The 18,030-nt window shown below is 44.0% G+C and overlaps 1 protein-coding gene across 1 annotated transcript in view; it reads right to left on the bottom strand.

The window, feature by feature from the left end:
• The window catches only part of ABCA12 (ATP binding cassette subfamily A member 12), a 75,418-nt gene that overhangs the window by 53,594 nt on the left and 3,794 nt on the right, over positions 1 to 18,030 (bottom strand). The window contains exons 2-7 of the mRNA XM_079311102.1: positions 17,788 to 17,881; positions 6,972 to 7,119; positions 4,699 to 4,787; positions 3,549 to 3,658; positions 2,657 to 2,812; positions 1,733 to 1,911 (exon numbers count right to left, since the gene is read on the bottom strand). Coding sequence (XP_079167228.1) covers positions 1,733 to 1,911; positions 2,657 to 2,812; positions 3,549 to 3,658; positions 4,699 to 4,787; positions 6,972 to 7,119; positions 17,788 to 17,881 — 776 coding nt within the window. The remainder of the gene's footprint in view (positions 1 to 1,732; positions 1,912 to 2,656; positions 2,813 to 3,548; positions 3,659 to 4,698; positions 4,788 to 6,971; positions 7,120 to 17,787; positions 17,882 to 18,030) is intronic.

The raw sequence follows: 18,030 nt of genomic DNA, 5'->3' as shown, positions 1-18,030 counted from the left end.
CTGAAAAACTATCTTACAGCAACAAACATTTGTGAAATCAGCCTGCAAAACAGGTTTTTGTGAGTAATAAGATTTGCTGCTAAATTTTCTATAGGATTCATGACTTGGAAGTTACTGTTTCACACTGGTGGTGTTTATCACTTGGTGAATACAGATGCCACAATGGGCAAAAGTTCTTTTCTTCTATACCTTCATATTTCTACAATAACAACAACAAATTCCCTGTACAGCACTTCTTTAGGAGTTCAGTCCTGCCTGAGTAAGAGACATGGCCAGGCTCGCTAAGATGTGCTTTTGTAAGCATCATTAAAAGTACTGCTTGTGCAATCTCTTTGCAATAACTCTTTACTCATGCATTTACAGTGCCAGATGCCAGGCATAAAAGCACTGCACAGTTGTGGTGATGAAATTCTATGTGCCTCTTTGTTGTGCCTATGGTAACTTCACCCAGCTCTGCAGCTTTAGAGCAAAGCAGAGCAGCACAGTGAGTATTAATTCTCCCTGGGCTCTCCAACAGGGCTGGTTCTCAGGCTGGCTTCCGCAAACCAGTAAATGCAAACAAATGTAATAATCCTGTGATTGAAACAGCAGCCTGAACAAAATGCTTCTGAATAAAATTACAATTCTTGCCACACTGCTGCTGACTCCTCTAAGGATAAGGCCATTACAGCTTACACATGGGTCTCACAAAGCAGCATGGAAAATTACCTTAATATTAAATGTACAGGTTTTTAAGTGCCTCAGCAACACACCAGTCATCAAAAGTGAGTCCCTCTCACTGGGTCCTATCAAAGTGGCAAAGATTCTACAGCTTCTTTTTGACCTTTTTTGACCTTAACCCAACTGCTCATATATGCAAGATAAAAACAAGAAGTAGTCTGAAGACACTCAGTTTCTTGGTGTCCTCCACACACTGTAACAATTGGACAATCCAGAATATTTTATAGCAGGGTCAGTCACACATCCAAAACATGACTTGGAACAGAGTCCCTTAATCTTGAGTAACTCAAGTCTTCTGGGGATCAGGGAGAACTTAGCCAAACTACAGCCCAGGAAAGGGATTTCAGTGCTAAGCCCATTTAAGCATTTTGTATTCTCCAATGTGTGAACTGCATCAAATATTTCAGGACAACTAAATAATGCTGTTAAGCCAGCTCTGTTTTTCACATAACCACTGAACAAGTACATAACTGGCACTTTCTTCTTCAAGTCAGCTTGGTAGAAAACCAGGCTCCCTCTCTTCTCTGCTTTCTTGGAACCAGTCTTGAAAGATTAAACCAGCTGTGGATTAGTTAATCAATTTTCAAAAGACAACAACATTATGGCTCCCCTACAAGTGCTTGAGGTGTTCCAAAGCAACCTGAACTTGGCTCTGTGCTTTTCTGGAATAAAAGCAGTGGGCTGCTTTCTTTATCCAGTCAATAGGGTTTTTCTTCCACCAAAGGCAGTGGCTGTGACTCACCAGCTTTTCTATATGCACAAGGGCATGACAGTGCCTCTGAGCAGGCAGGGAGAAAACTCAAGAGTTTATATCAAGTTCACATTAAAAGAATGACACAAGAGCCACTGAAAAACAACACACTGCTCACAGTCCATGGAGCTGCATCTTTCCCCAAACAAATCATGCTTTTAAGGTAACACCTTTCTTTCAAGAGGAGAGGTGATGTCCTTAGGGGTCAGTACACAAACCCACCAACTTTCAGTGTTTCTCCTGCCATTTTCTCTGTTTTACCTGCTTGGATTCTGAAGGAAAACAATTATGTCTTGCAGCTGGATGTTGTCCTGAAACACATCTGGGGCCAGCAAGAGCAGGTGCCACAGGGAGGTGTCATTCTGCACTTGGGATACGAGTGTCAGAAATGAGACAATTTCCTTGACAAAGGTCTCCTGGTACTGTGGGTTGTGCTGCACCTTAACAAATAAAAATGTAAGAAATTATTTAAGAACCAGAGAAAAATTATTTAATAACCAGAAGCCTTGCTGCTGGGGGGTCCTTTTATGTTTTTCAGTGGGCACTGCACTTGCATGCAAGTTTGAAAACAACACATTCAAAGGACAGGCAATAACTGAGAGTGTGACTGTGTTTTTCCTTCACACCCCAGGTTGAATAACAAATTCTCTGTTCAGACAAGCCCTACGATTCACAATGTCCTAAAGAGTCCAAAGACTAGCAATACAAGAAAATTAATATCAAACCTAACCTTGGCAAAGAAAGAAAGAAAGAAAAAGGCTTTATCTTTAGAGGATTAATTTGCTTTAATTATATTGCTTTCCCAAAGACAAGTACTGCTTCAATCATGAATTGTTGGATCAGATGCAAGAGTCACTGGATGAAGTTATACTGCTGAGGTAATACACAATTAAATTTATTGCCTTCCCAAGGTTTAAACATTCTTATTTACATCACATCCTCGTGCTGTTCCATTGACCTGCCACTGCAGAAGGGCAAACAGAGAGGAGAAGCAAGGCCCAGGTATGGTGAGAACCCTTAGTGGCCATGAGCTGCTGGCTGGATGATGCTTGGCTTTTCCACTTGGAGGTGTTTGGGCTAGCCCCATGCACAAGAATTAACTCAGCCTCACTGTGCCCTGCTTAGGTACAGAGAGCAGCAACTCCTGCCCAGCTGCAGCCCCCAGGGAAAGTGCCAGGCACTCACCTGGGAGAGCTGGCTCCTGAACTCCAGGGCAAAGGACTCCAGGAGGGATGAGTTGGTGGAGCAGAAGGTGTGGTGGATGTTGGCTGCCATGCCCACTCCAGGATGTACCAGGTACCGTGACAGCACCTGGCACAGCAGGGACCTGAGGCTCTGCTTCTGAAAGAGCAACAAAGCATTCAACACTGTGTTTGGGGTGGTCCTAACTGCAGTGATGAGACTTCTCTTAAGGGAAAGCATTGTGGTTGCAGCACTTGCACATAGACAGAATTCCAACAGTTGAACAGTGTCACTAAACCCCCCCCAAATTCCTCAAATGTGGATATAAGTGTTTGTAGGCCTTGACACCAAACCACAAAAGCAGTGCCCATTACAGTGTAACAAATTTCTATTGCAAAGGAATAGAATCTATAAATATTGAATATCTATACAATAAACACACAGTGCCTCTGATGCAGGACTATCATGGGCAAACATTTATTTATTTTTCTTTCTTTCTTTAAATATTTTATTTATTTATTTAAATATAATAATATTTATTCCTTGAATGTCAAAGCCTGTGACATTGTATCTTTAATTTCACAAGAAAGAAAATACTCTGCAAACATCTTAGCTCACACAAGCTCTGAACAAAGTATCTCAGGGTATTTATATTTTGTATTTCATGGTATTATGCCTCAAGGTTTGCCTGGTTTCTGCCTAGAGGATAAGAAACTCACCACAAAGCTTAAAAATCCACCCACAATGACTGCTTCCAAAATACAGGAAATATAACACATAACAGGGGAGATCCTAAAGCAATAAAAGCTTTGTTTTGGTACTTCGAGCTTCTAATTCTTCTAATATGAGGATACACAAATGTTCACACTCAGCTATTATGCAAATACAGACTTACCTTCCCAAAAGTGAGGATCTTGTTGAACATGTGGGTTCTGGAAGTCAAGTTGGATGGTGATGAAATATTCTGAAGGTTTTTCTCTCCATGAGATACCAAATCCCCAAATGCTGCAATAACAGTTTGAAACACTGTGTTTTATTTCAGTCTTTTAAAACCTCTTTGCTACATAAAACCAGGACACAGGACAGCCACCTACAGCTTTGGGTACATTATTAATCTATTTCCAAAGGTACAGCCAATGGCATTCTGTAAGTACTTTAGAGTTTTTTCTGATATAATTAAATTCTGGATGACACTGTAACTTGTTATATGGGGCCACAACCTATCATTTCTTTTTTTTTTTTTTTTTAAATAAAATGTAGAACTGAGTTCCTCCCTGACCATCAACATGAGTCAACAGTTCCCATAACTGTTCATTGATTTACTTTTCCCTTCCCCACGCCTCTGCACTTGGTCCCTTTTGCATTCTGCCTTTTTCTGTCTGTGCACCACAGAGGGTGCTGGCAGGAATGCTAATTGGAACAGTGAATGGCTGGAGCAGAACAGGCAAATGCAAATCTGTAATCATTCATTTCATCCTGAGCTCCCTGAAGAATGAACTATCCATCATGATGGCTTGTGGACTGTACCAGCCATTGCCATCAATAAATAATAATTGTAATGATTTTATGGAAACTTTCAGACTGAAAGTTCCTTCAGGAAAGAGAATCACATCAGAGGAGACCATCACCAACAATAAATATCCACTCTGGCACAGAAGACAACTTATTTGCTGAATAACTGTGGACAAAAACACATTTGAAAAAAATCATAAGCTATTTATGGAGAATTTGTGGGTAGTAAAAGGGCAATATTCCATAAATAGCCAGGTCTCTAATTAATGTCCAATCAATCTGTGATCTTGCACTGCTCCTGTGAAGCACAACCATTTAATCCTGGTTTCTTGGCCAAATTCCAAAGTCTTTTCTCCAGACAGCTACTTGTACTTGTTCCCAAGAATTTACACTAATGCCATGGCCACAGTCACGTGCCTCTATGAAACACACAAATCATTCCAGCAGTGCTCTAAGAATTGCAGCTCTGTCCAGAGGTCTCCAAAAGATCAGCCTACAAGGAGCAGAACTTGCCAGAGCAGAGAGTAACCTACCCAGGGAAGCATTCCTGCTTTCAGGAGCCTCTGCACTCCATGGTGGTGGCTGCCTGTCCTTGGCTACACTGGATGAGCTCCTGTGTTTGCTGAGGGAAAAAAAAACAAGAAGAAAGAAAGAAAAAAAGATGAGACACCTGGAACAACTGCCAGAATTTCTTGTAATTAACTTAGAATGTGTCTATGGCTGGATTTCGTGGCAGCTGTGTTGAAATTTGGGTTAAGCAAAAGCCTGGTTCCTTCTGGAGGCCTGGCACATATTTGGGGATGCAAAAGTGCAGAACTCCATGGCTATAAAGTGCATGGCCTTACCAAAAAATCCTTCCAGATACCAGAACCTTACCCTTCCTTCCCAAACATTCCACTCCAGGAGAAAAGGGTGGAAGAAGTCGTTGCTGAGCTTGGTTTTTGGACTTGGTTCCCTTTTATTAAGGGAAATTTCTGCCAACTATATCGTGCACACTTTGGTAAATACCTCCAAGGAACAGTATCAAAGGTGAGAACAAAAAGTTTAACAAGAGCTTCAGTGAATTGCACAATGGGAGAGGAGAAAAACAGCCTGGATTAGCTGAATATTACAAAACAATAGATCCAGGTAGTGAAGGGCCAGAGTACAAACACTTTGTGATAAACTCACCAGAGGGGATCCTGCCCCTGAGGCAGAGCCACACCTATTCATCTGGAGCCTTCCTCTTCCCAAGGAATCTTTTCCTCAGGTTTTAAACTCTGCTGCATCCTGTTAGTTTTTGCTGTGGCTATTTAATAGTTGGTGGTTTTCCTTGTAGAACACACCAAGGCTGACACTGACCATACAAGGGTAGGTATGGCCATTATATCTGTAATGATACTTCCCACAGACAACCTTAGCATCAAAAGTGGTAAAGATGCTTGTTAATGACTCATGTTCTTGATATAAAAGTTGGCCAAATCCCTTGATTTTCATTTGGCAGGAAAAAACACTTATTTCCTAAATAGCTTTTTCAGAAACCAAAAGCAGAAAGCAAGGAGGATTTGTAGCTATTGAAACCCATGGAAGACCTCCAGCTTTGGCACAAGAAGCTGCCATTTCTTCATTTCAATCCCCCAAATGAACCATTGTTTAACATGCCCAAGGAAAACAATGGCACTGAGGAACAGAGCTGTGAATCCAGGCATCCAGTCTCCATGGGGCTTTGTCTTCCCTCCTCTCTTCTGCTGCATGACCTTGAATTTGATTAGGATTCACCTTGTGCCACATCCTTAGTCATCTTTCCCACCCATGGATTGATTCTGATCACTGATTTGGCCTAGGAAATGACTGCCTCTGCACTAAGGGGGATCCTTATTGAGCCACTAACCCCAGGACTGCCTGATGTGCTCTGGTGGGGCCAATTTTAGCACTTCAGACTCTCAAGCTCTGGCCAAGGGGGATTTTGAGACTGACTATGGAGCAGCCTCTCACCTGAAAACAAAGATGAGCAACCAGAGCCACTGTAAGATGCCCAGATTTTTAGCTCTCCATGAACCAGCCAGGCCTCACTGTGGCATGTTCCCTATGGGTCTGTCAGAACTGGGCAGCCAAGATGTAAAAACCACCTAGAAACCACCCTGGCTGGCATGCCTCAAAGGAAATGCTACCTGACTTCAACTGAAACATGAAGAAACTGGAATGGTCTCACTGAATATTTCTGTTTCAGCAAACTGATATTCCAACAAAATGTGCCCAGCCAGCTCCACGCTGCAAATCTCTGTGCTTTTGTGGGTGAAATTTGTTTCTGCATTTCATGTCTCTCCCAACACATGATGGTCTGCAGAAAGGACAACCATTCTGGCTGGCACCTGGAGGACCTGCTCAAAGAGCAGTTGCTCCAGAACCAACATCCAAACTTACAGCCAAAGTTCAGATCTCCCTCTCAGTGGCAGATCAGCATTCTAGGCTGCTCTGGGGGCAAGTCTTATCACTGACCAGTCATGCAAAAAAAAAAAAAATGTTCTTTTGCTTTGATGTGGGTGAGCTGAAGAGTTTTCCTCAGTGAGCAAAATTCCCTTCAGTATTAGATTCAAGCCTGGATCAGTGGACACATTCCTTCCCTAATGTGATTATGTTTGAAGTGTTCAGTTGCAGCTGATAGTCTCTTTTCTAAGTGTCAGATATCTGTTAGAACAAGTAGTTGGGGTATATCTGTTGTGGACAAACCTGTACATACACACAGACACTCATGGATGCTCCCTCCCCCTCAAAACAGGCTTTGTTACACAGCTCCCAACAGCTGGAAATACTCAGATTCCCTTACAGTCTGAGGGATGAGATGTCATTAAGCCTTGGCAGCAGATCCTCTGGTGTGTATGGTGTGCCCTTACACCTGGCATCAGAATCACACAGCACCGTTTGCAGGAATGGGAAGAAGCCTGCACTGGGAAGGTTTCGGGGTGCAAGATAACCTGCAGGAATAAAGAGAGAGAAAATGCCATTATGATGATGAGGACATGCACTTTTTGGCCATATGTTTCTGTCATTTCTCTCTATTTTCCCTTCCTAAATGACAGGGCAGATTCCCAGTTTCACTGGGGCTCCTTTCAGTGACTCCACCCTGGCAGTATCATCTGCCAAAGAGCATCTCCTCAACACTGACAAAGCCATCAATGGTTTGGCTTGGAAGAAACCTTGAAGGTTGTCCAATGTGCCTGCCATGGGCAGGGACACCTCCCACTAGACCAAATTGCTCAGGGTCCTATTTAATAGGAAGAAGAGCTAAGCTATTTGTTCATAGGATACCTGTCAGTCCTGAACAACTGCAGATTTCCCCCCTTCACTCCAAAATCCAAGAATAGGCAAGAAATGACAAAAATATCCTCAGATTAAGATATCCTAATTCTGCCTTTAAAAAATAAAATTAAGTAAAAGCAGGCACATGGCCAGAGCAACCTGGAGCACCCATGGGAACATGCTCTCCAAGGATTGGTTTCTCCATGTTGGATTGGTTTCTACACAATGCCACAATCTTTATTTCCAATCCAGGCTGTTAAAAAAGGGCTTTGTCTCAGCTTTTACCACAGGAAGGGGCAATGGATCCAGGACCAACAAACATCCTCTGCCTTTTGTGCAGAGCTGCCCTGGGAAGGCAGAGGAGCAATCCATCACCACCAGAGCAGCTCCAGCACCATCTGCCTGGTGACCTGGGGTGCTGGCAGCCAGTGCTGTGGGCTGAGCTCTGTGTGCCTGTCTCCTGCTCCTGCAGACATGGAGTGGACCTGAGCAATGAGCCCCTGCAGTGTTTTATGTGCCACTTGCCCCGTGCTGCTCGCTCCCAGCCCACAGAGTTCAGGGCTGCCCTTCCTCTCATAAATCTCCAAACTCTTCTGCTGGAAACATATTATTTAAAATAATCATTTGGAAAATTACCTGGCAAAGGACATTGCTATTATTTCTGCTGTGGAAAGGAGCCAGATTTGCTGCAGGCCTGCGGGCAGGTTTGTGGTAATTGATTACCTTGCTCCTCACTCTTCAAAGATGACCTGAGACTCTCACCCAGGCACAGCTTTATCTCTCACCCCTCCAACAAGGACACAGTACCACATCTGTACAACATTTATTCATTATAGCAGTGGTCAACCCCCAGAAGTTCCCACAGGGCTTGGCAGGGGTAGGTGGAGCCCACAGCTGTTGGTCTCCTTGATGGATACTGGATTTTCCTGAGCTTTCCTCAGCACAGCTGGTCACTGCATTTTTGGGTCAGAACACAAGTTTAAACTCATGGTTTAGCATGTTTTTCTTTGGGCAAAACAGCAGCCAGCAGAGAGGCCTCTGAGACCTGCAGAGGTATAGGCACCCACTTTGATGGTGGTGTGATTCTCTTGTACACCTCAGTGGAGAGTTAGGAGTACAATAGAAAATTAAAGGATGTGGATACCTGCTAGAGGAGAAGGCTCCCTGCTCTGGGAAGCTTCCCCCAACACTCCTTGTATGCCTCAAGCCACATGAGGAGTTACACCCCTCAATCCCTCCTTCCCCCAGGAGTTACACAGCTGGCTGAACCAGCTCCTGGCATCCACAGAGCACCACGGGCAGCAAAAGAGCTCCCTCATCCCTAGAGGCAGAACTCCTGGTTCAAGTACCCACCCCTCTAAAGGTGGTGTAGGGTAATTTACCTGCTGCCCACGAGGGAGACTTTAGAGCAGGGCACTTTAATCTGGAAGCATCCTTGTGTGAACATCCCTGCTGTGTCTGTGGTGTTTGCCCTTTGGGATCACCAATTACAGCCCTGCACAGCGTTGTGCACTTTCCTCTCATCTTCCTCCTGATCTCTCCCACACCCTTATGCCCATGCATTGCTTGCACACCAATCCAAAAATGCACACCACAGACCTCACTGGATCAATGCCCCTACCAAAATGAAGCTTCAAAGACGTGGGAAGCCATGAGGTCTGGGATGGAGGGCACAGCCACAATGATGTGTAGGAGCTCCACCCTTCACTGCCCTCCACATCTGCTAAAAACCACATGGCCAGGAGCCAAGCTCCTGTCTCTCAGGAGATCAGAAAAATCCCCAAAGTCTGGTCAGATTCCCATATGGTGCAAGTTCAACCCATGCTGGTTCTCAGCCCTGCACCGTGCAAGGAAGGAATTCACTGATGCAAGGTGAGCCATGAGATTGATGCTCTCCCTGCTGCATCCCCTTACTCATGGTGAGACGTGACCCCCACAGAGCCACAGGGGCTGTGCTGCCCACAGGGCACCAGCTAGGAAATGTGACAGAAGGAGAGTTGTACTTGCTCTGCAGATTTTAAAGGACAGACTTTCCACAGGGATAGTTCCCAGTCTGAAGTGTAACACCCCCACTAGAGACTTTGGCAGTATTTCTACTGTTGGGAATCCCTTAGTCTTCCACAGGCAGCTCCTTCTCCCACTCAAACCTCAAATCCAAGCCCCAACCTTTATGATCCCACATCACACACTACAGCAGATCCTCAACATATGACAGAATTTTTTTTTTTTTAATCTCCCCACTGCCTTTAGCTTTAAACATCTTAATTTGCTAGAACTACAATTTCCCTTGAAGGGTCTCACTACCAGTGAGTCGAGGGGGAGAGATCACTGCACCCACTGCTGCCACATGTCTGAGCTGAGAGATCACCCTCTCACATTTCTGGCCAAATTGACACCTCTGCAACCAAAATCCAAGCCCAGATCTGTGTCCTGTTAGCAAAGACTGATTCTGGGTGTGCCAGCAGCAGAACCCCAAGCACAGAGACTTTTACTGTGTCTCCTGACACAGAGTTTGATTTCCTATCCCCACTGAGAGAAAGGCTCCAAAACTGAAGGGAAGAGGCATCTCAAAGGGCAGAGGAGGCCAAGGGCTCAGTGCTGCATGGGCTGTTCTCCCTGTTCAGTAGCATCTAACCAGGCCAGCCACATCTCCAAGAGCTGGAGAGAAACAAGGCATGCAGAGCAGTAATAGTAAACATAATTTACCAATTAATGCATGCATGCCACTGGAAATTCTGGATTTTCCCCATTTGCTCTCATTCAGAATAAAAATAAGAAAATTAATTTCTCCTATTTTTCTCAATGTTGTAAATTCCAGCACACTTCTTTTCAACACAATGAAAACATTTTGTTTTCTTCAGGTAAAGGTGCTTGGTATAATAACAATGAGAAATGTCAGGGTGGTTCTACATGTCATACAAGAGGGATAAAAATGACTTTTTCACTGTGGTCTATAAGATTAATTGAAATGAACCCAAATGTTTAAACCTAAATGGACCATGTTTCATGTTGCCACCTTGATTTTGCTGCTTCCACTGCAGTGAGGTTTGTGGATTTGCATTATAGCTGAGTCCAGCCATTTGCTGATCTAACAGGAATTCAGCAGATCAGAGGCACAGCACCATGAACACAGCAGCCCCCAGCTGAATTCTTCTGGTTTCTACTCACCCTTAATTTGTTGTTGTATCACCCCCACTCCTTGGGCATGAAAACATTCTCTTGCCTTCAGAATTCACACACTCTGACACTTCCTATGCTCCAAATTCCAAATTCCTCCCATAGTTCATAAAAAATCCATACAAACCTCAACTCTGCCACTGGTGAATTGGAGGCATTAATGAGCAAATGGCTTCATTAGGAAGTATTGTGTTTAATTGAAAATGAATTCAGTCATTGCCAAATCATATGAGGCCACATCATAACTGGGACTTTTCAGCTAGGGAAAAGGGGGCCAAGAAGTGGTTTGATAAAGAAATAAATAAAGTTAGGAATCAGTGATTAAAAGGGTGAAAAAATGATCACCCCTCACAACACAGGGACAGCAAAACACAGTGAGATCAGGACACAACCAGCAAACAGGGCTGAAAATATCTTCCTGTAACAAATATCAAAATGTTGTAGAACTTACTGCCATGGGATAAAGCAGACATTGATTTCAAAAGAATTAGACGAATTCACAAAACAGATTTGTCAGTGGTTACTAAATATGATCACTTGAATTAAACCACTTCAGCTTCTGGCTGAAGAAGCCTTAAATCTTTCAGGATTTTTATAGTGGGGGGAAGACTCAATGCTCTCTTGAAATCATCCCTGAGCAGTGGGAGTCTAACTCAGAGCAGCAAAAGATCTCAAACTGTTTATCAGCTGTGATCCATTCTCATCTCAAGAGTCACAAAAACTTCTAGTGAGGATATTTCCTGTCCTGGTGACCTCCTCCCAACTTTCTGTGCCAAATGTTTGGCTGTGTTTGTGCACACACAACCTCCTGGATTCCCTTCTAGTATTTCTCATTGACACACAGCATCACTGGAAACTTCATTACTCTGCTTTTTTCAACAGCCAAAAAGACAAAAGTGCCTGTTTCACGACATGACAAAGATCCTGTTTCCCTTCAACCACATGCAACTGCCCATTTCCATCTATTTATCAGTAACAATTTAAGCTGCCTATTTATTTTTTTTCTACAAAGCTTTGTGCTAATGCTAGGACTTTGAATCTCTCTCCAAAAATGAAACCAAATCATCAAATCTATGGGATGAGATTAATTTTTAAGCAGGATACTATTTACACATGAATACACAGCTGGCTTATGCCTCACCTATTAAAAGAGAATATTTAATTGCCCTGGCACTTCTATTGCTGTGACATTTCAGTTCAATTTTTTTTTCTAATATCTAATCTGACCCTCCTCATCTTTTCACCTGAGATATGGCAGAACAGACTGATCCCCACCTCACTGCAGCCTCTTTTTGCATCTCCTGATTTTTGAAATGAAAGCTCAGCAGGACCCCAGAAAAACCCATTCAAGCCCCCTGGACAGCCAGTGTGGCTGGGTGAGATTCAAAACCTTGCATTTTTTTATCTTTACAGCAAGAGGATCCTTGTTTTCTCAGGATGTCCTCAGCTGCCTGCCTAGGACACTGCAATCAGCAGACAACTCACAGCCAGACTCCTCCCTCCCTCCGTGGCCTCCACGGAAGAAACATTTCATTTCATTGCCCAATTTTTTTCCCCAGGCACTTCAGGCTCTGCAATAAGACCAGCCCAGAGCAGACAGCATCTGCTTCCATGCTTATTAAGACTAGGCAAGCTGGTTTTGCTCGCCCACAGACCTTCCACTTCCACCTCCTTATTTAATAAATTAAAAATCAGCACTTGGATCTGATCACATCGGGTTCATGGACCCATCAGGGAGAACATAAAGAGCAGAGAGCATAAAAATCACAAAGGAGCCAAAGAGCAGCAGGTGTAAAGGGAGGAGAAAGAACCTCCAAACCAAAGACTGGAGCAAAGGAGAGGAGGTGGAACCTGGAACCTTTGGAAAAGGTATTGCAAACTCAGGGCAAGGTGGGGAAATGACAGAGCTGAGAGGGTTGACAGTGCTAGGAAGGGATGCTCCACTGCCTGAAGCACAAACACCAGGAGAAACACCAGGAGAAAGCAGGAACTGCACACCAACCCTTTTCCTAGAGGGCTTTTTAAAAGCACTATTTATTGCAGACAAGGCTAACCTGGTTTTGTAACACAGCCAGGTTGATCTTGTCTGTAAGTACTACAAACAGGACCTAAGAAGAGAGTCAAGACACTTCCCAGCAAGAAACTGGAACCTAAAAGCTCAAACCCATATCTAGACTCTTGCAAAAACACCTGCACAAAAATTGTCTTTACCCAACCACCATCTTCCAATGCTGAGTGCCTCCAGAGCCCAGGTTTAGATTCTTCAAACAAAAGTGACCTCCTTTCCAGAAACACAGGCATCAACAACTGCTAATTTCAGTCTAAGCCAAGCTGCTCAGCACCTTTGGAAAAATACTTCTACCCTTTTAGATCCCAGCACCTGGACTGAGATGTTTCAGGAAGTCAATTAGAATTAAGTGACTGCCCCAAGGCCCTGCTTCAGTGGGGAAGGAAAAAGCACAGTGGTAAATCAGGAGTTCCCAGCTCCAACTCTCAGTCACACCCCAGGAGGTGGAAGAGTCTGTGGAAAGAAAGGGAAGCATGACAAACATCACAGTGCTCCTTTAAGCAATTGATGTCCAAGACAAGGAACTGTATGGCTGGGCACTGCTTCTACATCCAAGATCAGTGTAATGTCTATTCCAGCAAATGTGGGGTTAATTAATATACCATAACTCCTTCAGCTCTGGTTGGATGAAACAGAGGGTTATATGGCAGACTGCTCCCTAGCACAACAGAATGGAATAAAACATTCATACCAAAGCCAGAGACTTGATGAGGAATTTTCCTAATCACTAATTTCAGAATCAGACAGGCACTGCCAAAAATCTGATGTGCAGGAAAGGGGGGAAAACTGAGAGAAAAGAAGGGGAGGAAAATGAGGCAGTGTAAAGGAACACAAGGAGTGGGGCTGCTCCACTACAGGCAAGTGGTGAAGGAGAGCCTGAAGTCTGTGCTTGTCTGTGTGCAGAATAGGCTGAACCCTGGGGGTGGATTATGACTTGTATAAATACCCATGACTTATCCAAATGAATGGAGTGGCCTGTGCAGCTGAGCCATCCTCCCAACTCCCTGTAATTAGTATGGGAACCTATCAATTTTTCCACATTACTGGGAAAAGAGATGAGTACAGGTGCCTCCAAATTCCTATAAAGTGCAGCATATTTTCAGAGTTTTCTCACCTCCAGGTGAGATACCTGCTAAGGCATCAGAGATCTCTGCTCAGGGGCTCATCCTGATTTTTCCAGCTAGTTCTGGACCTGTTCAAATCCTACCAACCCATCACAGTAAGACTGAATGGGATGCAGCTCAGAGAGAGTGCCTGTCCAGGGCCTTCCTTCTCCCAGGAGTCAAGAATGAGAGCAGAGTATCTGCTCATACACAGTGTTGTGCCACACAGCTCTGCCTCTAAGCTAGACCCAAACTGTGCTGGTACTGATCAATTCTGATGATATTCTCCCAGGATATTTGCTGCAGAGAGCAGCCTGGTGGAAGAATTTGCTGCTGAATTTCTCTCTGAGAGAATGCAATACACCCTTGCAGGCATCTCCCCAATGCTGGGGAAATCTGAGTGGAAATTCTAGGAAGAGGTGAAGGGTGGGAAGTGCTTCACTGGGAAAAGTTTTGCCAATTAACTCCCTGGCAGAATCTGGTGGATTTAAGACCAGAGCCAAGAGCACAGCTATTTTCCATGAAGAAGAACTGTCTGTGAATGAGATACAGATTTCACAGCCCTGCTGTGAGTGCTTTAGGAGCAGAGCAGGGGTCTGACAGGAGTGGGGTTTGTCCCACATCCTCCCCACATCCCAGGAGGGGTAACCACACCCAAGAGAGCTCCTACGGGAACACTGATGAGGTGGAACTGGCAGCAGGGGAGAGCAGGAAAGGGAGAAATGGGGTGGGGAGGGTGTGACAGGGTGTGACAGGGCTGGTTAAAGCAAGGAGCATAATTGGGCTCCTCTGTAGACTGAGTGGGCTGAGCCCTGAGGGACAGATTCTATCTCGTACACAATTCCCATACCTTGCTAAAAGCTGTAGGATGGAAAGGGATTTGTGTCCCTGCACAAGAGAGAACAGGTGATACAGGCACAAAGGTCTGGATGATACCATCAAACCCAGCAGCTTTTACCTTCAGGCTTCCAGTCCAGTCTCCTATTTCACACATACACATCCCAATCCCTCCTAGCAAAGACAAAGCTGAAACAAAAAGGTCAAAAGTCACAGCTGCAATGTGAATAGCAAGTTGGATGGGGATCTTATTTGTTAGACTCTGGGATCATCACAGAAATTGGGTATGCAGACAGTGAAATCTCTTCTTCATTTCTCCTGACAACAATTTCTGCTCACCTGGAAACACATCATCAAAGAGAATCCCTGAATAAAGAAGAGAGATTGGGTTTTTTACCTCCTAGATACAAGATGCTTTTGTTGTGAAGAAAATGATTTATCAGATTTCAGCTCCTTGTTTTCCTCAGCTCTTAGCTCTCCTATGAGCACCTCTTGAGTGGTGACATTTATTTGGCATGTCATTTCCCTCTGAAGCTCAGCCTGGCACAAGCTCCCCTTGCATTAAGTGCTACACAATATAATTCAGCACAAGCAACTTGTTCCTGCAAGAATCCCTTGCCATTTGTTCACTCTTGACTGATATTTGCCAGGTAATTTCTCTACATAATCCTCCATCTATTCAATGTGTATTAGCCGCCCTTCAGAAGAAATTACTGTCTCGAATTTGAGCTGTTTTAATTGAAAAAAAAATTAGATTTCATGATATTTCTGTGGCCCTGAATACACGAGATAAGCTTAGAGAATGGGATTTTCTGTGGGGTTATCTCTAAGGCTCCAAACCTCAGCATCTGAGTAGCTCATTCCACCTCTGTGCCATTGATTCTGTGCCTCCTGACTTTTGTCTACCTGCAATAATCTCTTGACAGCAGAACTGGAAACAGCTTCTTGTCACTGCTTAATGATTCTGTCTTAAGGCAGGCACTGGAATCCAGCATAAGATGAATTTTATGAATAAAATGAATAAAATCCCCTCCTGTAATAGTTTTCCTAGATGTGTCCACCCCCGCCTGCTTTTCTATCAAAAAGGAACTTTCCCAAGTGATTTCTCTTTTGCTTTTCAAGCAAAAAGTTTGATACAGTTGTCAAAAAAAAAAAAAAAAAAAAAAAAAAAAAAGAGTAATTGTCAAGCAACTGTTCTTATTTAACTATAATAGCAGCAGAAACTGGCTGTTTGATGCTATGGTTAGCATCCTTCTCTATTCCCTCAGGATTCTTAGATGGTCTCTGAACATCTGGATCACAAGAACACACCAAAACCCATTATTTTCCAGAAAAAAAAACCCCTTGCAATAGAGAGCTCCTATCATCCACTTCTAAGAGAGACAGACGCCTACTCACACACTTACTGAGACTTGTAGTAAAATAAAATTAATCAGCAGAAGGAAAGGGAACTCATCCAAAGATACTGCCCAACCTTCCCCTTTCCTGCAAAGCACTGCTGATGGTGCTGCCTGCAGTTCCTAAGATTATTCCTGTTAATTCATTAAGAGATGTGATCATCCAGAGCAAAAACGCTCCAAATAAATGTAGATTCAAACTAATGACCATGTCAAATAAAAGAATAAATATTTCCCCATCCAGATGGATCTCTTGACATCCAACTTTTCTGATTTATTGGGGACAGGAAGTACAAGTGATGGGGCAGGGTGGGAGGTCTGCCATTTCCACACTTGGCAAAATCCAGGGTTTTCACAAAGTACAATGTGTCCTGTCTTGCCTGCTCCAACTGGTTCAAGGGATTTCAGGAGAACCTGGAATATATGACATGCCTTTGCTGACAGCAGATGGGCTTGGGGTTAAAAAATGATCCCAACACATCAAGAATGTCCTTTCCCATTGAAGAATACCTATGACACTTTCAGGAAGAACTTGCTCTGGCTCTCCATCCCTGCCTACAGAAGGAGGTACACCATGCTCCACTGGGATTAGGCTGTAAGCTCTCTGCAACAAGGACTATTCTAATTGCATGTCGGGTACTTGTCACAGGGTGCTCCTTTCTTACCCTGCACAGAGGAATGAGTTTCTAAGCAGAGAATCACACCTCACCAGGGTGAACTTTCCCAGTGTTCAGAGGCAGATCCCAGTATGGGAGAGCTACAAACATTGGGAGCCAACTGCTTGTCTCCTCTGCTGCCAGGCAGTGTCTCCTCTCCTCCTGCACCACTCTCCCTGCCCCAAATCCAAACACCCAGCCCTGCCCATGCCAGCCCCATGTGGGTAACCCATGGTGGTGCCCCTGCCATCATCAGGTGTTGAAAATCTTTAAAGTCCCTTCCCAGCCAAACCATTCTGTGGCTCTATCTTTGATCCAACTTAAAACTAACACTGTGAAAGACAAAAAAGCTCCCAAGTGGATGAACTGCTAGCTCTGCTTTACTCTATAACTTCATGGACAAATGTGCCCAGTGCTGGGACATGCTTCTGGTGGTAGCAAGGATTCAGTGATCAGCAGCAGTGCTTTAGAGCAGACCCTCTGCTCTGAGATGGACACTTCCTGACCCAAGGAGCAAGGCTGGCAAGCCAGAGCCAGCTTGTGCCAACTTTCACCCATTTGACCCTCAGCAACCACTGACCCACCTAAGGAGTTGTTATTTTTATTACAAGGGGCTCACATGCACCAGGAGCTAAGTTATCACTCTTCAGCTGAGCCTTAGCAGCAAGGTGCTTTAATGTGCACATTTTCCCTGTGGCATGCACAAGGTAAAACCTCTCACATTGAGCAGCCTCATGTTTGCCTCCTCACCTCCATAATCACACTTGCCCTCACTCATTTTACCGAGTAAGCTCTCCCCCAGCTGCCCTCTTTCCCCTCAGTTTATCCTGGAAATTCATATTGCTGTCTACACAGCAGTATCTGAATAAATCTTGATGAGACAGTTTTTTTAAGGTTGTTTTCTGATTATAAAGCTAACTTGGAAAAAAAAAACTCCTCAGAGGAGCACACCCAATTTATCTGCAGCATGATGCATCCCAGGAAATCTCCACTGCAAACTACACAGAGCCAAATTTGTAAAAGTAAGGAAACACATCAAATGAACATATCAGTCACTGGAATGAGAACTAAACCCCACATACATAAAAACAAACCAGTTACTTACAGTTTTGCTGTGGTTCTGGAGGGAATTTGAGACGGATAATGGCCAAGATTATGAAAACAACCACAGGCCAGGAAATTAAAACAAACGACCATACCTATAAAACATCAATGAAAATATATTGGTTATGTTCATGGCATTGATGTTACCCAGAGCCTGGCTGGAATGAACAAGCAGTGCCCTAAGTGAGTTATAAGGTGCATTGTAAATCACACAAGTCTTGGCATGCATACAATTAAAATCCAA

The sequence above is a fragment of the Erithacus rubecula genome (genome assembly GCF_903797595.1).
Source record: "Erithacus rubecula genome assembly, chromosome: 8".
Lineage (NCBI taxonomy): Eukaryota > Metazoa > Chordata > Aves > Passeriformes > Muscicapidae > Erithacus > Erithacus rubecula.
This window is presented reverse-complemented; position numbering and strand designations above follow the sequence as displayed.